Genomic DNA, 26,764 nt, shown 5'->3' on the forward strand with positions numbered 1-26,764 from the left:
TGATTTGAGCCTCCAGAGTCTGAAATGGGAGTGTGGGGGCTGTCTTAAATCCCTTTTCAAAAGGGCTCTTTGAAGCAGCTGCTCCTTTCACCTTTAAACATCAGAGCGACCTGAATGGGTCTTAAATCCCTTTGCAAAAGCACTCTTTGACTCAGCCCTGCACTTCTCCTTTAGGTGAGTAGGGTGAGTGAGGGGCTTTTTTCTCCTATCACCCACCAGCTTAAAGGAGAAGCATGGAGCTTCTTCAAAGGACACCATTTTTTTCTAAGAGCTTTAATCCCTACTCATCAGCTAATGAGTGAGGATTGAATCCTGCTGCCATGGCTGCACAGTGCTACTCTCTGCTGGCAACAGGGTTCACAGCCAATGGACGGTTAAAATGTGTCCTCCTGCCCATCACCTGACATCACCAGTGACATCAGAGGGTGGGAGTGGTTTGCATTGTGGGAAAATTGCCTTGCAGGTCAAATTAGTCCCCCCCCCCCCGAACTTGGTGGGCAAAGACATAGGCCTGAGGTTCCCCACCCCAACATGCATTTAAAAATATGTATGCTTCTTCGTTAGCAGATGGTGAAATGGAAGAAAGACTTTTGTGAAGGAAACCTACTGCAGCAGAACAAAAAAAAAACCAAAAGGAAAACATGAATGTATCTCAGAATGGATTGAGGCACATTCCCACTGAAAAGAAAAGCATACAATGAAGGGAAGAAATCTTTGTGAATCTTCATGGCCAAAGAAATGGAACAGTGTTTTCTCCTTCAGTGTCATTTAAATATTATTAAACCCTGATCAAACAGGCGCCAAATTACAGTGTTGGGAACTTCAGTGTCTTCCGATTTCAGAGTCATGCTTGGTGGTGATAATTAGTTTAAAAATATTCTTCCAAAATTGTGGGATGTTAACACGGAGCTTCTGAAAATACAGAGAAGTTATTCACAGCATCTGGGGAAATAGTTGCTGAGGCGCTACAGCCTACTTGCAGCTTCCATTTGATGGATAGAGTGTCTGCCAGTTAATTCTACATCTGGTCCACATATCGGCAGGAAATATATAGAGCATGTCTAAATTTTTTATTAACATGCAGTCAAGTGGCTGAAGACAGTATAAGAAGAGCAACTGTTGCTGTTGTTAAAACCTCCAAGCCATTTCTTTTTCTTTAGTGTGGCTATTCATATCATCTCCTGGAAGAGGATCTTTTAGATCCTTTAGGCAGATTTTGGAGGTTTATGGTCAGGGGCTACTGGCAAGGCTCTCACACATAAACTTTAGATAGAAGGAGCTCTTGACACAACCTCTGTATACTTTATAATAAGTCTTCCCTTAATCCAGGGGAATACCACCACAAAATGAACACAGCCATGTCAACCATGTTGGGTGTCCCATCATGTGATTGATGAGCCTCCAACATGGACTATGGTCAAGGATGATGGGAATTTCAGTTCACCAACATACAAAGGGCCACAAGTTTCACATCCCTGGTTTAGTTCCTGACTACAGTAAAACAGGATTGGAGAATGTATACTCTGGTTTGATTCCTTGAATGGCTTTATTGCATCTCCTTCTAATGAAATTATAACCTCTGATTATAATGAACCATAAAGGAGCTCCTCTCTTCTCAGTTGCAGGTAGATCTACACACTGTAGATTAATTTACTGTGATTTTATGCATGCATTGCCTAAATTCAAACCTGGATTGGGGGTGGGGAAACCCAGCTTGCAAGCTGCAAATTACAGGTGTGAGCCACAATTTGCAAACACAAACTGTGCACAATAATATTTACTTTAGTGAATTGTGGCGCAGAAAGAAATAAGAAAACAAATTGCATTCTCGGTGAATCCAATAGCTTTTCCAGTCACTGGAAAAGGCAGAAGCAACGTAACCGCTCTCAGGTTATGACTCCTTCATTTCCATCTCATAATCATATCCTTAGGAGTTGGCATTTCCATACCTTGCATGGGAGTCCACCATGGATTTGTGACTAAAGGGGTCCTTTCGTTGAAATGTCCTCCCTGCCACAAGGCAGGAAGTGCTACTCTACGAGCAATTCCCATGTTGCTGGGATGGCATTCCAGTGACAACTGCATGGTTGGTAACTGCATTATTGGGCTTCCACCTTCATGGCCATCGAAACATTACCCCAGGTATGAAAAACATAGAAAGCTGCCTTATACTGAGTCAGATCACTGGCCCATCTAGCTCAGTATTGTCTCAGAAGTATTTTTTTTTTTTGGGGGGGGAGGTTCTTTACAGCTGGAGGGGCACATTTCTTAATTGATTCCAGGACCCACATGTCAGTGGTGGACGAAATTGGATGGAAGAAAGAATGTGGTGCTTATATTTGTGCAGTAGGCTACATTCCAGCCATATGAAACACAGGTATTTACACACACACACACACACACACACAGAGAGAGAGAGAGAGAGAGAGAGAGTGTTTCCTCCTCCATCCATCCATGTCTGCATGCAAAGGGTGTTATCACAGCTCAAGCATATATCCCAATATGGGAAAGCACTCAAGGACTGGAGGAAAGTGTGCCTGGGCATAGCTAGGGATTGTCCCAAAGTACGGATAGAGAGACCAAGAGGCTCCCTGAGGTTTCAGATAAGGTCTCTCTCAACCCTGCCAAGAAATGCTGGGGGTTGAGCCAGGAACCTATGTGGGGGATCTATGTGCTCCATCACAGCACTATGGCTCTTGTGTAAATCAAGCTCCCACAGGGCTGGAGTCCATTTGAAATGGCCCCCATAGTATATAGTATGGGCTTGGAACTACAGTCAATCCTTGCTGCCCAGCAACTGTGCTTGCATGATACATATGCTTCCAGATGCTACATCTTCTGTGTGCACTCAAAACATCTTTGGTGCAGCACACAAAGGAATGAATGCACCAGTCTGTTTCCAGTCCATGGGCTTTTTGCCTGTTTTTCACATAAGTGCATCTCGTCAGGGCCCTCGAGGCACATGGCAACATATACAACAATGCTGATCAAGATAGAGGGGAGGCAATATATGGTAAGACCAACAGCTGATATACTAAAAAGCCAGCAACTTAAAAACAGTGCTATGGAAAAGCAGGTTCGGATGCAGACTCTCTTGGAAATTGTTAGGAATCTGTTAGAAATTTGTTCTTTTGGAATTTCCCCATATTCTCCGAAAGCACCACTAGCACTTCGCTCAGTTTGCACTCCTGATCTTGCATTCCAGGAAACGAATGAACCCTAAATTTCATTTTATTTCTCTCTTTTTCCTTGGCAATCAGTTAACTAAACCACAAGTGAGCAGGATGAATATATATGTGCGGCGACATAACAAATTCAGGATGCCTTCCAAATAATACTACAAATAGGATTATGTTTCAAAAAAGCTGCAGCAGAGCCAACAGCATTGTTTGTGCCTTGTAGCAATGTTGTCTTCCCTCAATCATGCCAATTCCTAGCTGAATTTCAGGCATTGTCTTTAAAGACATTATTTTGCATGATAATTATTCGGAAGAGCCACCTCCATACATACAGCATGGAGAGAAGTTTCCCCACAAGCCTTGCCTCTTATTTTCAGACACAGAAAATGATGGGCTAGGGAGAAGTTGAGGGACTTGGATGCTGAGCTCCATTGTTTCATATCCATCAGGAGCCTCTTACAAACTTCATTGATCACACCTCAAACCTCCTCATGGATATGCTAAGACATGACTACAGAAGTAAACACAAATGAAATTTTTATTCTACTTGAAGCAACCAAAACATTTACTTTAGAGCAATTGGGTTCAAACTGTCCGCCTTGAGGGAACCCTTGGACTTGCCAGCAGAAGACATGGTGCCTACCTGCCTGCTTAAAAAGGATTCTGGGACATATTCTAGGGCCCACCAGAAACAGCAGCTTGCCTAATACATTGTCAGATTATCAGTTCATCTAGTTCAGTATTGTCTACTTTGGCCAGCAGTGTATGTTCAGGTTCAGACAGGAGATTTCTCCTGCCCTACTGGAAAGTACTAAGAACTTAACACAAATTCTTTTATATACAACACATGTGTTCTAATTGTGAATTGCGGCCTTTCCCTACAGTTCAAACTGCATAGCAGCCCATACAAATTGATTTCTAGGCCTGTCTGACATCACTGCCACACTGTGTAAAATTAAGGCGCTCAAATGCTCCAGAACACATTTAACATGATCCCAAAGTTGTGCATCACATAGTAGTTTACAAGCTGTCTTTCAGGCAGGTTTGTTCACCACGGTGGCTCTTCTTTGGAAAAGGTAGATCACCAAAGACTCCCCTCGGAGTCTTCTTAACCTGAGGTAGTATTTCTGGGTTAGCGGAGTCTGTAACCTGAAGCGTATGTAACCTGAAGCGTCTGTAACCCGAGGTACCACTGTACTCGCATTTTAATCATATCCCATTTTAACCACACACAGCCTTGCAGGATAAGGCAAAGAGTAACACGTGTGTGTGTGTGTGTGTGTGTGTGTGTGTGTGTGTGTCCTAAGCAATAAGGCTCCCGCCAGCTTTCCCATAACTAGAGCACTAGTTTCGGATTAATGTCACCTGGCTATTAAGTTTCGGGTAAGATACATTTCTCAGCATAGCGTACCCACGAGCCAAATGGGATTTAAAAAGCACAAAACACTGTTATCTGAAAAGTACCCAAGATTAATAATATTACACATGCTGCAAGATGTCTACAAGGTAAAATTCCTCCTGCATTTAAGCAGCTGGTAAAATCTGCAAATGGAGACAGTCACATTTCTTCTTCTTCTGCAAAACACTACAAGGTAGCAGATTCCAAATCACCACAAAGTTAGCGAATCATAGTCATACACAGATCTCATTAGTGAACCACATAAGAAACCATCACTCTTGACCTTGCACGGACCGCAGAACCCATGCTTGGCCCTGGGATGGTCAGAGCAGGCAGGAAGGATGGAAATGAAGGCAGCAGATGGGTACACATGGGAATAAACAATGTTATTTGCTTTTAATCAGCTCTTTCCACCCCAACAGAACAGAGGGCTGTTTGATATAGACAACAGGTCCAGTGCCGAGGGCCTTCTGGCGGTTCCCTCCCTGAAAGAAGTGAGGTAACAGGGAACCAGGCAGAGGGCCTTCTCGGTAGTGGCGCCTGCCCTGTGGAATGCCCTCCATCAGATGTCAAAGAGAAGAACAACTACCAGACTTTTAAAAGACATCTGAAGGCAGCCCTGTTTAGGGAGGCTTTTTAATGTTTAGCAGACTATTGTATTTTAATATTTTGTTGGAAACTGCCCAGAGTGGCTGGGGAAACCCAGCCAGATGGGTAGGGTATAAAAATAATAAATAATAAATAATAAATAATAAATAATAAATAATAAATAATAAATAATTATTAAATCAGCAGGATTGGCACTGCTACATGAACCATACAATACCTGTTCCAATTTTATAATAATTTTGGAACCCCCTGCCTATTGAGATCAAGGAGGCACCTTCTACTGCCTTAGGCTCTCACACAGTGCCTCTCTTACGGGCATTCTAAACAACATGATACCCTCCAGATATTTTTGAACTATAGCTCCCATCATCCCTGTCAAACTCAGGGAATTCTCTCCTTCCCCCAGTGAAAGAAAGAGCAGAGAAAAATAAGGGAGAGTTCTTGCTAATCATCACAGCGAGAGACAAAGGAATGCAGTCTGTCTCCCGTTAATGGCGTTGCTCCAGCTGAGCTCCTCCCACCTCCCTACCTAACAACAGCATTTCCCCTTACAGTGGCTGCCAGGGACTAATTGTCTCAGAGTCCTTTGTTCTTGCACTCTCAACGAACGCCACGTTCTGGGAGAAGGGGGGTCAGAAATACTCTCCAGTGATAACGTTGTCAGCTGGCTGCTCTGGCTCTGCCTCATCCTTAGCTTCTCCCAACACCTCCCAACTCTTCTGTTCACCTGTCTCTGAGCTGTGACCTTCCTCAAACCACTGCTGTGATTCAATACTGCCTTCTTCTTTTCTTGAAGCTTTAGAGAGGGGGGGCGATCTCAAGCTTTGGGGAGATCTCCACCTTTCCTCCTCAATATCATCCCCTTCAGTCCAGGCCCTGACAATCCCTGACCATTGGGCTATGCTGGCTGGGTCATATGGAAGCTGGATTTCAGAAAGATTATGGAAGGCACCATGTTGGCTGCCCCTGCCTAAAATCATGTTTTCCGCCATGTCTTCTGGTGCTTTTCTTTCTCACAGGAATGTTGAACTGATACTTTTGAACCCTGGAGATTTCCCTTCCTCTGCATTGGATCTGGCTATGTTTTTTTTTTACATGGCTTATTCGTCTCCAACTATGTTAGCCCTAAACCTCCAGAAGTGTCACCCACTACCACCACCCACTCTTTGATCTTTCTATTTTTTTTTAAGTACTGTTTTTCACAAATTTTCTGCCAATTGCAGCATTATAAAAGATGGGCGACTAATGATCAATTTCTGAAAGATTACCAAGCTTAAATCCTCAAGACAAGACAGAATGGTACGAAGCATGTAATTTTATCCCTGGGACATCCATTTTATGTCATTAAAGCGCACTATATAAAAGTAACAAGTATACTGTAACAGCAGTTATTTTGCCGAGCACAAAGCTTACAGAATTTTAAAGAGAGCAGAAAAAGTACAAATGCCACACTATGAAACTCTTTATCATGTGGGGGCGGGGGGAACCAAGATACAAAAACCAAACAAACCTCAAACAGTCTTTCATTTAGTGGTTAACAATCCTCCCCGCCCTTGGTACTTGCCAACAGACTGTTAGCATGCCAACTATTAGTACAACTTCATAGGTGGAGCTGGCAGTAGATCTGTGCACAAATCAACGAGAAGCCAAACGGGATTTAATGGCAAATTTTCCAAACATGTTCAGCGGATACTGTGCCCTGGGGATAGTCATATGCGAGTGCCTTTGAAAAGAAAGCTTTGTGCGACGGTTGGTAGCGTCTCATCAATTCAGCAATGAGCTTTTCTACAGAGCTCATTGCTGTTTGCTGTTGCTCTGTGCACAGAATAATTTAACAGGGATTCATTTACAAGCCTAGCGAGGGTCTGAGCAGAGAGTCTAAGATGCCTTGGGAGAGTTCCACAGTCAGGGCGCAGCCACCAAAAAGGCCCTGCCCCACGACCCTGCCAATGCACCTTCCTCAGAAAGTGACCGGAACTGATGCACAGGCTCATGCATAAAGAGGTTGGACCTCCAATACAATGGGATCAAGTCCTTTAGGGCTTTGTAGGTAATAATATGCACCTTGAATCAGGCATGGGGATATTAGTAAGGAAGTCATTTATTATGTCTATTGGTAGGGGATCTGTGGCCCTCCAGATGTTCCCATCATCCCCTGCTATTGGTCATGCTGGCTGGTGACAAAGGAATCCTACAGTGTCTAGGCAACCATTGGTTCCCGACCCCAGGTCTAGATCAAGACTTGTCAACACGTGTGGGCAATAAACGGGAAGTTAAATGGTCTAGGTGACACAAGGAACCGTCAAAATCTGGTGTGTATGTTGACATTCACTTGAGAACATTGACAATTCCAGATTCAATCTGTGATCATTTGAAAACCAGCATTTATTTCCCTGCCTTTTGAACGCACATATGCAATTGCAGAGAATCACATATTGGTGATGTTCAACATTCACCCTGAGCTCAGGTGTGGCATAGGATGGGCAACAGGTAAATGCCAGCATTTGCCACTCTTCACTGTAATGCAGACACTTGCAAACTCTAAGAGCCAAAACTCAGTTTTCAGAGAGCAGTTTTGAACTTTCTAAACCCAGAGGAGAGGAAGCACAGCTGAGCTCAGCTTCCTGTCACTACAACTGTTTCGAATCCCCAAGCTGAGAAGGCTTACCTCTTCCTGCATGTTTTGCCACCACACCTGTATGCACTTTCCTACTAGACTTGCCCTACCATGCCTCCTGCAGGACGCTGCCTAGATTTCTGTTGAAACTCTAGATCTTAAACAGAAAAGTTCAAATGTTCCTCATTACTCCTTGAATACCTTTTTGAGGCCTCAAGTATTTATTTCAATTAACTTTCTTTTCTTTCTATTTTTTTGATAATGAATATTCCACTGCACCCAGTGCTTCCTAATTTGGTCATAGGCATTTGAAACAATCTCTCCTTGGCGTGGGGATGGAGGTGGGTGGAGTGGAAATGGAGTGGGGTGTAGAGAGGGAGATCCTGCTAAGAATGTTAATGCCAAGACCTGCCATTCAGGTTACAATTGGCTCTAATTGGCAATCCTAAAGCTGTAGAATTCTAATTTACCTGCAGCTGAGTGGCATTCAGAAAAGTAAGAAATGATTCCCTGCCTTTGGAAAAAATAAAAATCAAGAAATTGCTTCCAGTCTGCTCCTTGCAACCTCGGGTTCATTGTGAAAGCATGGGGTGAGCATATACACCAAGAGGAGAAAAGGTTTTTTGCACTTTGAAAGTCTCTCTTTGCCCCCCACAAATCTGCACAGTGTAACTATCATGACTAAATTCAGATTTCCAGGCTCACACTGAGCTGACACATTTGTTTATGTGATTAGGTGCTTTATAACCTGTTACCAGAAAGCATAAATATTAATGGACAGTGGTTATCCCACACTACTGAAACAGAGCACATAGCGCTTCTCAGAAAACAGGAGCATTAAAAGTTAATCAGTCCATACTGGATATTTCTAATGCATTTCAAACAAGAGTTATTTGGGTGTTGTTATGTGTCAATAGCAATCAGAATGCACTTTCTCTGAAAGGGAACATGAGGATTGCCCTGTTAGATCAGATGAAATGTTTGTCCAGGGCAACACAGGATGGACCTGGGGATTTATTTTCACTGGGCTGATCTCCATTCTGGATGAGTAAGGGATGAATTAAGTGTCCCATTGGCAATTTCCTTTTTTTTTGCCAGAATCCTCTGGCCTTCCTATGTGGAATGACTGGCTTCTGGTTGGCCATTTGAGACTGTGCAGTTCACGGTCGTTCACAGAATTTTACGACGCCTTGCGCAGAAATTTAAGCACACGTCTTTAAAGATTCCTTAAGAGTTTTATGACTGCCGCAAGATTTATGGGGGACGTTGGAGTGAAAAGCACACATGGCGGCTCTCTCCACAAAATGCTGGAGTGGATTACTGCGGCTTCCCTTTGTGCCTTGGCAGCAAGACAATCAAGACCAGAATTACAGGCCGGCTGCCACCTGCCAGCTCAGAGAACTAAAACATGTGCGGTGGCTGCATACAAAAACAAGGGAGTCTTGCACCGAAAAGAAAGTAAATGAGTGTTAAGGCACAGGAGCACAGCCCCACCCCCAGGACAGTCCATCCTAAGCCAGGCTCTTTCTCCCATGTTCCAAATGAGTGAACTTTCACCATGGTATCTTTTAACTGGCTTGGAAACACAGATACACGCACACACACCCTTCCCGGTCAGCCTAACCCAACAGCTTAGATGAACCCTGCATGAGAAGGCAAGGTGCCTAACCTGAGCAGGCTAGCATGAAATCCCAGCCTGGGATTTCTATATGGTTTCTCTCAAAGCAATCAATACACTTCTTCTACCGACAAGAAAACAAAAGCAGGGGCAGAATATGGTCACGGCAGCAGCTTTCTATGCGAGGGGGTAAAAAAATGATGCAGAAAGATATGTGCAGATGATAGCTTTTTGATGTCTCTGAGGCATAGCTGTCAACTTTTCCCCTTTTCTTACGAGGAATCCTATTCAGAATAAGGGAATTTCCCTTTAAAAAAAAAGGAAACGTTGACAGCTATGCTCTAAGGCAGCACTGGAGACCTCTCTTTGCTTATAGGCCACTTGCTCAGGTTTGAGAACACAAGAAGTTTCCTTACACCAGGTCACGATATTGGTCCATCTCCTTCAGTATTGTCGATCCTCACTGTCACAAGGTTGTGTATAGGGTTCCTTGGTGAAAACATTAGTTCCACACAGAAATGCGAAGCAGGAGGAACTCAACTCCCATCTCTTGCGGGGGTGCAATTAGTGCCAGCACCGTCCGTTAAGAATTTGGGTGTAATCTTCGACACCTCCCTTTCCATGGAGGCGCAGATTGCAGCTATAACAAAGGCGGCATTTTTTCATCTCCTCCAAGCTAAGCAGTTGGCTCCTTACCTCCCTTGCCCTGACCTAGCCACTGTGATCCATGCAATGGTCACTTCCAGACTGGATTATTGTAACTCACTCTACGTGGGGCTGCCCTTGAGACTGACCCAGAAACTCCAGCGGGTGCAGAATGCCACGGCGAGACTCCTTACAGGGTCCTCGCTGTGAGATCACATTCACCCGGTGCTATACCAGCTGCACTGGCTCCCGGTGGAGTACAGGATCTGGTTTAAGGTGCTGGTTTTAACCTTTAAAGCCCTATACGGCCTAGGACCCTCGTAGCTACGGGACCGCCTCTCCTGGTATGCCCCACAGAGGAACTTACGGTCTTCAAACAAAAACATCTTGAAGGTCCCGGGCCACAGAGAGGTTAAGCTGGCCTCAACCAGAGCCAGGGCTTTTTTGGCTGTGGCTGCGATCTGGTGGAACGCGCTGTCACAACAGACTAGGACCCTGCAGGACTTGACATCTTTCCGCAGGGCCTGCAAGACAGAGCTGTTCCACCAGGCTTTTGGTCAGAGCACAGCCTGACTCCCTCCTTTGGCAATCTTCACAGAACTCTAGCCCAATGATTGCCATCAATTTGATTTGAATTAATTTTATAATGAAATGATTTTAGAATGTTGTACTATTTTATTGTTATTAGCTGCCCTGAGCCCGGCTTCGGCTGGGGAGGGCAGGATATAAATAAAATTTATTATTTATTATTATTATTAACTTGGTTGCATGCCACAAAATCTTAGAGGAAAATGCTAGAGTGGACTATGCAATGGAGTATGGGGTATCCCAAGTATTCCTGAAAAATAACCAGTTGTGGTCTGAAATACAAGTGCAGGAAGCAGCTCCACCCCCATTGCTGTCTCCCTGCTGGACACCCCCTTGAGTACTGATCACAGGACGCAGAATTAATGGGGAACTGAACAGGGAACACTTCCCACGGTGCTGCTGTTCTGCTTGTTTTTGTGCTTCAGGCTTTTTACGGTAAATATTATTTGGAGGCCAACAGTTGGTATGTTGTTGCTGCTGCTCCGCCGAATTTGTTTATGACTGTAATTTATTTTTATATGATGCTTTATTGTTTTAATACTTATTGTACGGGGTATGTATTTTTATGGGGTTGTTTTGTTGCCCACCCTGGGATGCAAATGGATAAAGGATAACAACAGCTACTCCAAAGTAAGTCCAAATGAATCCAGTGGGGTTTGAGCGCAAGATAGAAAGTGCACAACAGATCGCATCTTAAACCAGTTCCCGGCAATTTGGATCAACAGTGCCATACGCAGATTAGGCAAATGTGCTGCCGCGAATTTGTGCTCCAGTAATTGGTACAAGCATTGATAGACTCTGTCACCCACTCTGTTGTCTGACATACTGTATGTCTTGCAGGAAGAAAGGCTAATCTTGCCTGAAAATGTTGTCCCTCAGCCCTGTGTATTTGTCGAGTTTGCAAAGGAAACATTATTTTTTTTAGAGAAGGCTGGTTATCCCAGCAAAGCTACATTAAGTAGCTCAAATTAAATATCTGTACTAATAGTAGGTTTTAGCAGTGAGTCAGGGCTGTCAGGAGGAGAAAGGCTTTAGGATACAATCATGGTGTGGCGGGGTGGAAAAAGAAATGGAATTATGCTTACTGTCTTAAAGCTCTTTCGTGTAACTGGTAGGCAAAATGGCCAGGATTCATTGGCACAGAAATTAAAATTGCTTATGAATTTGGAGTGCAAACTATCGGGATTTGATTTGCAAACCACTACTGATTGAGCAAAGCCAAAACATTTTTCTTCTGCTGCTTCTCCATTATTCCTGGTAGCACATTCAATTATGGAGATACTATCATTTTGAATATATATTTTTTCTGCCATAAAGCCTCTCTCCCTTAGGGATTTATAGAAAGAGGGCTATTAAATGTGCCATCCTCTTTTTCTACTCTTCTCTCTCTCTCTTTTTTTCCAAAAAGAAAAAAAGAAAAGAAAGAAAATATAAAAGCTGAACAGATCCAGGGAGTAAAATTTACGATGCAAAGAAGTGATATTTTTATTCCCAAGGAAATGACAAATGGCAAAAGATCGAGACAAATAGAATATTCATCTCAAGCGTGTCAATAGAACTAACTTCGATGAAGGGCAGGTATGGAGAACAGGCCTGGAATTTAAGGTTGTTTATTCTGCCACAAGGGGAGAAGAAAGTTATTCAAGTCAAGAAAGGGAAATGGCAAAAGCTTTCTCTACTGGTTTGCAATCACAGTGAAAAAAGTATTAAAAAAATATTTTAGCAAATTCCATACTAGGATTTATTAGGAAAGGGATTGAAAATAAAGTGACCTGCATCAATAGAACACCTTTATTAAAAAAAAACACAAAAAAAACTGTGCTGTGTGGCCACAGTGTACAACTCTGAACGCCCTATTGCAAAATGGTTATCACAGAAATGGAGGTGTCCAAAATGGCCCCCATGAGGATTTAGAAGGTCCTAGAGGACCTTCCCTAGGAAAAAACTAAATTGTTTTCAATTAAAAGGATGGGGGAGATGACAAAGGAGGGGGAAATAAGTTATCTATTCTCACAGTGTCCAGCCATATGCTTATGGGAAGCCCCGGGTGCAACAGTAGTCTCCCTACTTGCAGTTTTTAGAACATGCCAGAAATTCTTTTTTTAAGGCTGTGCAATGGTGAACTACAAGGCACACATCCAGAGTGGTCCTCAGATGCAGGGTTGCCATGGACAATCAAACAGGTGCTGAAAGGCAACTTTAAAGTAGGGCTGTTGCCTCTATACCACACTTCCCTGGGGGCATCTGGTCAGTCCCTGTAGGACACCAGATCTAAGCTTAAATGGATCCCTACAGGCAGTGGCATAGGGTGGGGGGCTGGCACCCGGGCCAGGGCAAGTGCTTGTGCCCCAAGTGGACTGCAGAACTGGGATGGAGGAACTCACCCTAGCCCCAAAGGTCGGGCTCAGGCACAGCTTGCTTCCCCGCAGCTTCGGAAGATGGCAGGAGCTCAGCCACATGGCCTTGATGAGGGAGCCCATCGTGAGAGCAACTGGTTGCACCCCTCTCAGACATTTGTGTCTCGGGCCACCATCCCTCTGTTCCCCATGCTACACCAATGCCTGCAGGGCCTCTGAAAAGGCTGGGATGTCATAAGCCATACAATGTCTAAATGCAATCAAGACAGAACCACCAAAATAATCTTCATAAAGATTTAGGAATTTGTTCTCTCCAGATATGTAATGGAAAGGTTTTTTATTTTTATTTTTATTTTCGATTTCTCACACATACTCTCTCTGTGTGTAATAGGTCTGAGCGTGTCATGATTTAAAAACAAAAAAGTAAACATAATAAGACCCCAAGTCCACTTTAATCATTCTTATGATTCCCTGCAGAGGATGAGAGAAAATGGTTGTTGTTTTTCAACAGTCTTTTTCCTTTTACCAGTTTGGTGCAATAGAGCACTCACTCCGAGCCTGGCCCACGATTCCAGTTACATAATTACTGCCTCTTGAGAAACCACCACAATTACTGCAAAGCTATTCTTGCCAATCTGGAGCTTCACAAATCATAGAGCTCCACTGAGACTAGATGCACATCAGACACAAATGCCCTTCAAGAACACTTAGGGAGAGACTGTGTGTAGGATCATTTGATAAATTAAAAAAAAAAAAAAACATTACTGAAAGAAACACCAATCAGAGAGAGATGGAAATGAATGCTAGCTAAATAATGCCTAAGAGAAGAGTGCAAGAAGCTGTCTTATACCACCTCAGTCTGTTTGCCTCTTCAGCTTGGTATCGTCTAGTCTGACTGACAGAGGTCTTTCCTACACCCTGCTAGCCACTCACTTCGCAAGTCACTTTAGTCCACATTTTGTGAAAAAAATAGCAGCACAACAACAACAATAACAACCCCCTTTTGGTGCCAGGGATTCAACCTGTGTCCCTTTGAATGCACAGCATGCACACTGCTGCTGAGCTATGGTTTGTTCCCTGGAGAGATGTGGAGGTCCAAACCTGCCTATGATCAGGTTCTCTTATCAGAGAGCTTTCCTATCTAGATTTGTGTTGACTAGTTACACATCGCTCAGTAATGAATCAAATACGTTCTGAGATACCCAAAGGCACTCTTTCCTTTATTATTCTTCCTTAACCTATCCCAGGGTAAGCCTTGACCCTGAAAATTCATTTTAAGGGAGTTTGTGCAGTTTCCCTGTAGACTGCTCTGTACATCTATAAGCTGAATGAAGGATTTTTCCTCACTATGTGGCAGTCAACTAACTTGTTCTGCCAGCGCAAGGATTTCCACTTGCACAGTGGACTCTGTTCTGGTTCCCCAACCCTCCTGAGCAGATTTTGGGAAGGTGTGGAGCGCATGAGGGGAGAACATTCCATCACACAAATGTAAACCCTTGAGCTGATGGAATGAGTTAGTTGGAAACTGCCCATGGAAGTTGACCACAAATCAATGGTGGGCACATGTTGTATTGCATAGTACATGCAAGTCATCTTATTGATCCTCTCTGCAGATCTTCTGCCTCCACATAAAAGCATAAGGAGACCCTGCTGGATCAGGCCAATGGCCATCTAGTCCAGCATCCTATTCTCTCAGTGGCCAACTGGATGCTTGTGTGAAGCCCACAAGCAGATTCGAGAACAAGAGCACTCTCCCCTCTGGTGGTTTCCAGCAACTGGTATTCAGAAGCCATGCTGCCTCCAACTGTAGATGTATAGCACAGCCACCATGGTGTCAGGAGTGCGTGCAGGAGCCAGGCCCTGTGACCAGTAGGATTTCACAGGATTGGGGCCTTCCTAAGTTTGTTCTGAAGAGGCAAGGGGCGGCCGCACAGGTGAGGCTACTTGGTAACTCACAGCACCTGGTGGCAAGAGCTGGGAAGGGATATAAGGTCAGCATTTCCCTTCAGCTTTGGGCCACAGCAACATGTTTCCTGCCTTGCTGCGTTTGGCTCCTTGACACCTTGCTTCCTGATCCTCAGACCCTTGGCTTCTTGACTCCCAGCTCTCTGACCCTTGGGCTCCTGGCTTCCTGACTTCTGGCTTCTGGACTCTCGTTCCTGCCCCCCACCCTGCCATTTTGCCCCCAGTCCCGACATCCTCAGACTTTGACTTTGGCTCAGACCATGACACATGGCTAGCAGCCATCAATAGACCTCTTTCATTCATGATTTTGTCTAATCCACCTGTGTGCTACCCCTGCCCCCATGGGTTCGTCGCATGCCTTAGAACCTTGATTATGCAGGATTCAAAATTGTGCAAGGATATGAGTAAAGGAGACTCCCCTGCTTCAGGCATTCAGCCCCCAATGCATGGTGGGAGGGAGGGAGGGTTCTCAATAAATGGCCAACACCTCACACTCCCCCTCACATTATTCTGACTGTGTGAAGGGTGAACGACTGAAGAGGCTCTGTAAAATGAATGTAGAAGGAGAAACTGAAAGCAGAGTATATGCTCCAGAAGGCTATGTGCCCAAGATGATAAAAGAACTCATACTTGTGTAATGCATGCCCTTGCGCAAGCAGGTGTGCAACGTGAGATGCACAATTAGGGGAGGGAATTAGCTAGGCAAATCAGCTTCTGCACATGCAACATTTTCTATGGATGCAGTCTGATACTCCTCACACAAAGATTTCATGCATATGTTGGAGCTGTCTCTGTCAGATGGCTTCGTTAGGGGAAAATATGAAGTAGGTGAGAGTCATGGCTGCAGTTATGTAACTGAATTCCAAGGACATGTTCTGTCAGGTGCACTACTGGTTCTTGTCATTCTTTAAGAACATATCGTGGAAAGGAGCTGGATGTATGACGAACCACAAGCTCATCATGCACAAGAGAACAGTGCACTGCAATATCTGCCACAGGATGGATTCAAAGAAAAGACCTTCACATTACACACTCCCACCAAAACTCCTTATTTGCACCAAGTTAAATTTAAGCACATTGGGATGAAGTCAGGCTATGTTAGATGCAAAAATTCATAATGGCAGAAGCAGTCCTATTAATTTCACTGGAACTAAGCAGAAGCAGCTTTGTCTGGATGTGGCCCATTTGGTGAGATCTAGAGTGCTTTCTTTTCAAATGGAAGGCATTTCCAAGCACAATTCAAAGTGTTGGTGCTGACCTTTAAAGCCCTAAATGGCCTTGGCCCTGTATACTTGAAAGAGCATCTCCACCCCATCACTTAGCCTGGACACTGAGGTCCTCCTCTGAGGGTCTTCTGCTGGTTCCCTCACTGTGAGAAGTGAGGTTACAGGAAGCCAGGCAGAGGGCCTTCTCAGTAGTGGTGCCCACCCTGTGGAACGTCCTCCCATCAGATGTCAAGTAAATAAGAAACTATACTACTTTTAGAAGACATCTGAAGGCAGCCCTGTTTAGGGAAGGTTTTAATGTTTGTGTTTTTAATATTTAATTGGGAGCTGTCCAGAGTGGCTGGGGAAACCCAGCCAGATGGGCAGGGTATAAATAGTAAAGTATTATTATTATTATTATTATTATTATTATTATTATTATTATTGAATTCTTCTTCACGCAGGAGAACAGCTTCCATTTTTTGAGACATCTTGTCCACAAGTCTCTCATACCTCCTCTAGTTTGGCTCTAGATTTTCTAACGACAGGAGAAAGCGATGAGGCTGCACCACAATCTTGCACACAAGACTGAAACTTCGTAGGAAATGACCGCTTTAACAACAGTTGTCACTTTCCATGCCATGGTGACAAAACTTTGGGCTTGTTCACACATTACACTGGACACAGGTACTAGCTGTTTCTGCACATCTGCAGGTGATCATGTAAAAGAGTGCGTAGCTGCTGATTTGCATAGTTCCAACTATTTGTGTACACTGACAGTACATTCATTGAACTTAGTATGTGAATGTTACAAATAAGACACTACGTTTCTGGATATAACAACATCTAGGAACCTTAGCTTTGGGAAGAGTAGAGAGGAACATTTCATACAGAGGCTCTAATTTTGGGTCAGGATCATTTTCCAACCCTGTGCTTACAGAAAAGCTGGCTGCTTTGGCGGGAGAGCAGCTCAAACTACCAAAAAACCTGCTGTTACTAATACTTAGGATGTTCCTAAAGTTTTTTTTCCTCTAGTTCAGAGAAGTCAGAACAGCCATCCATTTGTAAGAGTAATCATTAAGTGTCCTTTCTGCAGAGTTTCCTATATAATCCTCGTTCTCGGGAACATTTTCCCCCTACCAGTTGTCTTTGTACTGAACAATATAACACCTTCTATTATGTCACACCTCCTAAAAATTGCAGCCCTGCATCTACAAGTGCCTTATTATCATCAGAGAAAAGAAAAGGCAACCTCTGTGCCATCTGAGGCCAAAACAATCTTGCATTGTTTCCCTTGCAAAGAATGGTAAGTAGGACATGCCTGGTCTTTGCAATTATCAAGGTTAGCAAGTTTACAGGTGAATGCATGCTGATCAGGCTTGGGGTCAGCAGGTGGTCTTCATGGACAGGTTACCAAGGATGTCAGGATAAACTGCATCGCTCTGGGTGCATTTTTGACCATTACAATGAAGGCCTTGTTGGTGCTCTATGGAGGAAGGCTATCTGGTGTTAATGAATGGAGTTTTTTCCCATCGATTGCCACCATCCTCTTTCTAGTAAGTCCCATGTTTTGGATCAGCTGCAGTTTGCAAGGTGGAGTGCTCACTATTTTATCACAAGGAAGCAGTTTTTTGAAGTGGTTTTTCTTTGCAAAGGACTTTGATATGTGGTGAGCAGAATTTGGTGGATAAAAGTGTCCAGGGCCCCCTCCACAAAACAAGGATTCTCAAGCCTTGCCGTTAAGATAGGAAAGCTCCATCCATTGTTGTGTTTGCTCTCCACAAGAGGAGAACCCACGCTGAAAATGCCATCATCACATAAAACAAAAGAGATCCTTATAAAAGCCACTGGGATGTGCAAACATGGCATTAGGGTTTAGCTTCATGGTTATGTCTTATTCTGACTCTAATATTTTATGCCAAAAGAAAACATATTTTCAACCAGTCTTCACATGCATATGTGAACCAATGTTATGTTTCCATACAAGTCCTTGCACAATATTTCAGTGTTTTAGTTTTTAACAATTTGCACTTACTCCTTTCTGCACTGAAGCATTTTCATTATCTTATATATTTTAACCCTTGAAACAATGTAACTACAAAGCCCATGATGCAGTGTGACCACAAGCAAAGCATGCATCTATGAAAGCACTTGGGCTCTTAAATTAAAGTGACCAACTGATCATATTGAGTCATATTGTCAGCCAATGTTCAAATCAGCAGATTGATATGCCACAGAATTTTGGCAGTCAAGCTGAACTGCAAAATTCAAAACACCGTTGAGTTGGCCTTACACATTATTTCATGTAGGCCTATGCCAGGCAAAATGCTGGCTTTGTGAAAGACTTTCACTTTGAGACAAATGCCAGCAATCTGGATGCTGAGCGGCTACTTCTTAACTACAATAATTATTTTTATGAAATAAGTAGGTTATCATCTTTCATAAACTGCTCCCAGTCTTTTAGCATTTTTTTTTTAATCTTCAGCACCACAGGAATCAGATATATAAGTGTGTGTGTAATCTCAGCACAGATATCTCTTAACCATTACATTAACATTGTTCATGTTCACAGTTTTTGCCCATGTTCTCTGCAATGGAAATTAGGCGCAGAAATAATCCAAATCTCAGAGGGAGGAATCAAACGAAAGCTAGAGGTGGCATAAATGCCAAGCCTCCATGAATTGAGGTCACATTGGTTGACACAGTGGAAACACCAACTTGAGTACAGTAATTTGTGCAAGTTTGATGCACTCTCTTAAGCCCAGTTTCTTGGGGAGTAAACAGAGATAAGCCATCAGGCAAGGTTTCTTGTGACCCATTGAAAAATACACAGGATTTCTCTATGGAATAAGTTTGCTTTTTTTAACCAGAGGTCCATCTTAAAACACCATCAGAATCCTTTGTCCTGTTAATTCCCAGAAATATGCTTTAACAGTCACTCACTCCAATCCAGTGAAATCACTGTGTTTTTCCTACAGTTTTTGGTGTACAAATTTCAAAACATGTGTGCTTGGGGAGAAAGATCATATTGGTAAACTGGTAATGGATGCAAAACAAAATGCTAATGTCATGAAGCAGTGAGACCTCAAGGTAATTTTCAACTCCTGAGAAATGCCAAATGGTGTGTTGGCACTGCTAGAGCGGAGAAGAAGAAGAACCCAAACCTGCTTCATGAACTGATTAGAGGTCCACACCAACAGTACAACCCTAAATATTTTAATGCAGAAGTAAATGCCTCATGGTTCATCTGGGTTTACTCTAGTGTATGTGTGCATAAGATTGCAGCCTTAAGAAATAGCTCAAGTCAATATAGTTCTTAACACCAACGCTAAGCTGCTTCTACAGCAGGGTCAGGGAAGCTCTGGCCCTCCAAATGTTGGTGAATTTCAACTCCCATCACCCCAGACTATTGGCTATGTTAGCTGTGGCCAATGGGAGTTAGAATCCAACAACATTTGGAGGGTCACAGGTCCCTCATCCTTTTTTCTATGGATTATTTTAAAAGTGGAATATGCAGTTCAAAAGGATTACTATAACTCTGAGCTGGTATCTTGCAAATTCTGTATCAGAAATCTGTAAGTATCGCAGCTACTACACCAAATGTGCTCCAGTGTCATACCACTGAAACTCACCTGAAATCACTTTACAATAAAGTATACTCTACAATCAGACAAATGCCAAGCAAAACACAAAACAAAACAGCAAAACAATCAATCTTCATACTTATAAATAATAATAATAATATTTGCAAACTGGATTTTCTCTGACCAATGCAAAACAGAAGCATAGAGGATAATGAAGTGAATTTGAAAGACAAACAAACCAAACAGAAAACTATAGAAGCCTATGTGGTTTTCTTTCGAAGCCTCCTTCCCAATTCACTCAGTTTCCTCTTAATAATGTGGGAATAAATTTTAGGCAGAGCTGTTATATCATCCGTTTCAGGCAAAAAGGGGTTTAAACTGCACTTAGAGATGCCTGCACTTTACAAAGACAAGAGAGCAATTTTAAGTAAAGATGACGCAGATCAGTTTTCATGAGCTTATTCAAACATTCAGACAAGTTCACACTTCCTCAGCTCCCCATGTGGTTGTATATACTGGTATACACAAGAAAGAGAAAATTTGTGAGAACTGAGCAATACAGACAGGGCCACTGATGGCATCGCTATGGCTGCAATTGTGGGAACAACCGTCAGCTTCCCACATGGAGCCTTTCTCCACCTGAAGTCTCTATCACAAAACAACAGCATGATCCTCTCACCATGGTCCATTCAGATACTCTCCCACCAGGGGTTAACAAACTGAGTTTCAGCATGTGGTGCAGAAGGGGTGGGTACTTTGGCCAAATCATCCTATGGCACATCTCAGATGTTTCCAGAAAACCCAAAGCGATCCCTCGTCTCTGCAGGGTTATGCGATCGGTAAGTGATACCAGCACTTATTCAGATGACATTTAAGCAAAGTAAAAACCCTGTGTTATCACTACTTGACAGAGCATTTCATGTCTCCTAAAGCAGCTTGACGCAGGAAGGTAATGAGGGTTGTCAACTGTTTCACAGTAATTACAAGCCTCATGATATAATGTTACAAAATTACAATATATCTTAAGAAGATGAGAATTTCTCTCCACCCCCCCAAAAAATGTCCAAGATAAAAGAAGAGAGAGTGAATATATATATATATATATATATCCATGCATAATGTGTAATATTCAAACATGTGCATTAGATGGAAATTTCAGCATCATATTTCCGAAGTCTCCCCACACGTCACGTTCTGGTGGGCAATTCCTAACGCACTGCTTCCTTTGAACATTTTTTAGAAAATAATCTTTGCAGAGTTTGCCAGTTCAATTAACTATATAAGGTTAAAATAATGGACCATTTCAGACACTTGCTCCCAATGCCTTAGAGCCTTTAAGACTTGTAGCCAGATAGAAAGAGAGTCTCTAAAGTACTCACGGTCATTACACAGCGTTCCACTGAAAGAGGTCATGCTACAGTCACAGCTGAACCCATCCCATTGCTGCAAGCAGACTCCTTGGTTTGCACACGAGTCCTCTTGACATGTCGTGCTGGGGCCTAACAAGAATACACACAGAAAAATAAAACTTGGACTTTTGTCTTTCATTGCGACTGCATTTTCCATTGGATCACATAGGGTAGTTGCCAACATCTCACATGTAAAAGAGCAAACCAAGAAAAAGAACCAATAGCAGGATTGGCCATATGCATTTATATATATATTTAAAAAAACCTTTTATGAATAGGCATATGGCCTTTGGTTTGTTAACACAGAGGGGCACAAAGAGATGAGCTCATTCAGAAATATGACCAAAGTAGAGAGTTAACTCAAGCAAAATGAGTTGTCATAAACATTGCTTTTGCAACATTTCATTTCATTGCGGCATCTTTTGTTATCTCTGTCCAGCATGATGCGTTCTGCACGGCACAGTGGAAAACAGAATCTAAAACTAAATAATCATCATAAAATTAAAAATAACTTAGAGGGGGGAAAGTGCTGCCATCTCCAAGCAATGATTTGATGAAAAGCTATGCCTGTAGAAAATCAAGGAACGTTTGGGTTGGCTTCTTTATTTATTTAAAAATCTATATATTGTGTATTGATTTATTAGCAGGAATGTTGGCAAGTATCTTTGCACATGCTTCAAATTATCTCATGCAGGGTTTCTCATTTTATTAAATATATATACATTATAATTATATATATGGGGGGAGGGATCCGCCAATTAACGCACCAGCATGCTCAAAAGTGACATACACGTGAGAAACAAAGCTATTCTATTTCTAGAGATCATAAACCAGACCACTAGGGGGAAAATAAAGAAAAGAATTGAAAGAAAAAGGCATGATCAAAGCACTAAAGCAATCACTATACAGATAGACACAAGACTGAAAGCCTTTGTGCAGAATATCCTGTAAGAGGAAGGTTCCTGCTTCATTATTTTTTTTTGGAAGGGGAAGAGTGGAAAAATCCGATGCAACATTACACACACCAGTGCAGATGTGGCCGATGGCTCCCAATGCGTATTATGGGTTTCAGTCTTGCTTAATATACACAAGGGCTATCTACCTTGCAAATCAGCTTTCATCAATGCAACTTTGCCAGCAAAATAAAAAAAAGCAAAATATATTAAATGTTAGTAAGCAAATATCAAAATGGCAGCAAACACAGAAAGACCGTTCAGAGACAAAAGTGCATGCTGCTCTTAAAATTGAAAAGAAAGTCCATGTAATGCAAATAAATTAATACTAATAGACATAAATCTCCAGGCAAGCCAAAATGAGAATGCAGTAATTTGCCAGCATTTACTACAAATATAATGGTTAATTGAGCTGATGACATGTAATGAAGGAGAATTAAAAGCACTCCTTTCTATACGATAGATGGGAATGCATTAGCAAAGTGAATGCATGGTTTAATCCTGACTAGCCATTTGTCATGTTCATACACAGTCAGTTCAGTCATTAGCACATTATCTTCTTCGATCTTCCTCTTCACTAGGCCTTCTGCAGGAATTGACAGAATTAGGACTGAAATTTACATCAAGAACCACTTATTGCTCTTCAGTCACAGATGCACTTGCATTGCTCCCACAATGCACTGGGCCAAGGTCGGAAGAGAAGGGTTACATTTTTCATTCATTTCTCTTTCCAGTCAGATGCTATTCCATGTTCCTGCGTGCAGGTTCCTTGGGTGACTTTTAATGAAATGGTCCATGAGAAGGCACTTACCAACCCAATCCAATATATACCCAAGTGCTCAATTTTAGGTAGTGTCATCTCTGGCGGTTGGGAAGTATGCCAGGAAGTCATCCAATTAGTTAAGTAGACACAGCATTTAAGTGCCTGAAACCAAGCCAGGGTCATCAGCAGCTTTATAGGATCAGATGTAAAACTATTGGCCTTTAGAATCATCTGACCCCTGCTGGACGGGAGGTGCATCACCACCACAGCACCTTAACATGGTTGCTCAATCAGTCCTTGTTGCTAGGTAGTTGTGTTTGTGTGTGTGTGTTTTGGGTTTTTTTATTTTAAGTGAGAGGTGGAATAGCATGCCTTGGTGAACAAAAACCAGTGCGTTCACTGGATCTACACAAAGATCAGCAAATGCTATAGCAGTTGTGTGAGTGCACCACCATATTGTTGAAGCCTAATAAGGGTAAACCCACAATAGAAGTTAGGCAGAAATAGGCATGGCTGTGATCCAAAGTGGGCAATATAAGCAGAGGGCCAACAGGAAAAGGTTGAGCAGCAATTCCAAAGCTCAAGGATTGGAATACAAAGCAAAAGTGACCAGTGGCATTTCCTTCAGTACCCTGGACAGTTCCCAGGAAAGACAAACTTTGCTCCAACAAATGCTGAATACTAATTAACCACCACCTTATATAGTTCCAGCCACAGCCCCTTCCTAGATGCCACATATATTCTTAAATAGGCACACCACAAATCCTGGTGCCTGACCCTTGGTTGCTTCTTCAGCAGCCATACTGCCTGCAGTGGTGAGCAGGTTAGGCATGTTGGGTCACTGAGGTTGCAGATTCTGGTCTCTCATTGGCGCTTCAGTCTCTGAGAGTCTTTGTTTTAGGGTCTCATTTCTGGAGGTCTTAGATTCAGGTCCTCCTTTGGCTACTGACTCAGCTATCCCCTCTCCCTCTTAATCAGCGTCCTAGTCACAATTGGTAGTCTGTGTTTTGTCACATGGATGCCAAAGCAAGCTGCTCTTACTTTCCATTTAGAACACAAAAACTCAATCTGCTTTGGGGGCCTTTCTGATGAGGGAGTAAAAGAGGCTGAGATCAGGGCTAGGCATAGAGAGAAGTAGTAACACATTGCTAATTTTGATCTATGTCACACTTTCCATGGGTCAATCAATCAATCAATCAATCAATCAATCTACTACCCTTCATTTGAATATCTCAGGGCAGTTCACATGATAAAAATATTAAACTCATGTTCCCAACATCCCAGTTTGGTTGTGCGAACAGGACTGATTATCTAAGCCACTGACCAGTATTCCATTACTTTAACATCTTGGACAAGTAGAACATGTGATATTTAAGGATTTGGCCATTACATCATTAACTGGCTATTTTAATGCCAAGATCTAATAACTTAAACTGTACAACACCTTATGCCCCCTCTCTCACCAACATTAGAAAGTGTTATTTAGACTCTTTGCTAAATAAAGTGAAATTACCTTTAGGTGTTTGGATGTTGTACATTTATGCATTTATTTACACATTTGCTATTCAATGTTAATCATCAAATTAAAATTAGAAAGGGGTAAAAGAAGAACAGGCGTACGTAAGAGAGAAAATCTGGAACAGGCTGGTTTGGGTTTTATCAGGGTTTATCTGTTTGAGCTTAGTTAATCAAGTGATATCTTAAATCTCTCATGAACTTTCACACAGGTGGGGAGGGGATCCTTTTAGCTTGGTGGGTCATGAACTGGCCATGTCATTGTGATTTTATGTTTTCACAAATTACTTTGAATTACAAAGTACTCTGCACACTGCTGGTGTCAAGTGTGTAGATTTTATCAGGAATATGTTTTAAAATGCTTATCATATGCCTGACAAAATATTTCCAATACATCTACAGATTTAACAATACAATAAGCAGTATTATTGGTGCTGCCCAAATGCCCCAGGAACAAAAATGCATTTGCCTGGCAAACAACATAATTACAAAGCGTCAAGTGGGACTCTCAGGGGAGAACATTCTAGAAACTGGGGGCTACTACAAAGAAGGCCTGCTCTCTCACTGCCACCCTCCTTTGGAGGTATCATGCAGAGAAGGGCCTTGTATGATGATCTCAGGGTCCAGGCAGATTCATATATGGAAAAGCAGTTCTTAATTTAAAACTGAATCTACTATATCAATAAAATCCATATGACAGAGGTATGATTAATTGGGTTGCTTCTGTCTCTTCGCCTGTATCCAAATAATCTTGTTTTTCAGGGCTAGCAAAATGGCTAGTTAATTAGGTTTAACTGAGGGACTGAGTCATGTCACTCTTTTTCTCACCTCATGTTGGAAATAAATGAGGAAACTGATCTTTTGGAAGGGCCAAACACATGTGTTCAACTGGCCCATCAACATCATGCTTTTGAACCTTGCCAGGTACATGACAGCGAAAAGCGGTTGTGAGAAAAGTACTATGTATACTACTCTGAGCTCCTTGGAGAAAAAGGTGAGGATGTAAATGCAATAAAAACATTTTTAAAATGTGGGAATGGTTTCTATGTTGAGAAATTCTATGGCCTCAAACCAGAAACCAAATTGCACATTATTGCCCAATTCCTATGTATTCTGCTACGTCCTTCAAACGTTAGATTAAAGCTTTAATGTGGAAAAGTTAAAGCAGAGCACTGATGTGCTGGGGATGCAAACTCCACAAATGCAATTTGGGATAGTGAGGATCCTCTGCCATGGACATTCAACCCATTTTGGTCTTCGCTGATGTGGAAGGGAGGGAAAGTTAACCCAACACAGCACCTTGACTTTCCCTGGAAATTTGACCCTTTCCCTCACAAGTGACCTGGCCCTCTAAACTGCTTCTTTTTTTGGGGGGGGGGAACACCAGTCTTGATCCAAACCCACTTCTGTTTTTCTTTGGGTATAAACCTTTCATCTACACAATCCCCCATTAAATCAATAGGACTTCCTTCATTCTACATTCGTACTGAAGTGTAAGGTTTTGAAACTTTGGCCAGTTTTGTTATTCTGAAATGTTTTTAGAAAGCTTGTGCAGTTGATGAGCCTTCAAGTCACAAATAGCCCATCAAATTCATACCGTAGCCTGCTAGGTTTGGGAAAATCTCCATGTCTCTGTAGTCACCAGCAGAGAGCAAAGCCATGAGATTTATCAAGCTCCTGGTCGGCCAACATATGTGGCTGGTGGGTTGAGCTGTCGCTTTGAATGCTGCAGGTTAGGCAGTAGGAATACAGCTACAAAACAGGCCAACAGAACATAGGTACAGGAGCATAGCTTTTTTTTAAAAAAAAGCCTTGAACCTAGCCTGAGACCCTACTAAACTGATCATGCTCCCTGCTGTGGAAGTGTCATGGTCTGATCACTACGCTCTGAAAGCCAAGATAGACTTCCCGCTCCTCCCCGGCTCGGGTGGCGAACCTATCTGGGCTCGTCCGCGAAAACTGATGGATCCTGATAGATTCCGACAAGCCTTGCGGAACCCTGCTCCTCCTGGCGACTCATTAGATGACCTTGTTGAGGAATGGAATAACCGGCTCTTGGCAGCCATTGATGAGATCGCGCCTAAGCGCCCTCTGCGACCCCGTCGAAACCGGACCCCTTGGTTTACTGAGGAGCTCCGGAAAATGAAGCGGGATCTCAGACGGCTAGAGCGAGTATGGCGACGGACTCGTGACAGAGCCTCAAGAACATCTTATAGGACACTTATGAAAGCCTATGAGATGGCAATGAAAGTTGCTAAGAAATCTTACTTTGCAGCTTCCATTGCATCCGCTAGCTCTCACCCGGCACAACTTTTTAAAAATAATTAGGTCAATAACGTCCTTAGGAGGACAACCAAA

The 26,764-nt window shown here is 42.7% G+C and overlaps 1 protein-coding gene across 46 annotated transcripts in view; it reads right to left on the reverse strand.

Annotated features, from left to right (window-relative positions):
• Positions 1 to 26,764, reverse strand: part of NRXN1 (neurexin 1) — a 988,232-nt gene that overhangs the window by 438,221 nt on the left and 523,247 nt on the right. For all 46 annotated transcript variants that reach the window (XM_083733051.1, XM_083733048.1, XM_083733042.1 and 43 more), the window contains one exon: positions 21,146 to 21,265. In XM_083733051.1, the coding sequence (XP_083589177.1) occupies positions 21,146 to 21,265 (120 nt within the window). The remainder of the gene's footprint in view (positions 1 to 21,145; positions 21,266 to 26,764) is intronic.

This window comes from Podarcis gaigeae, assembly GCF_964106915.1.
Source record: "Podarcis gaigeae genome assembly, chromosome: 3".
In the NCBI taxonomy this organism is placed as follows: domain Eukaryota; kingdom Metazoa; phylum Chordata; class Lepidosauria; order Squamata; family Lacertidae; genus Podarcis; species Podarcis gaigeae.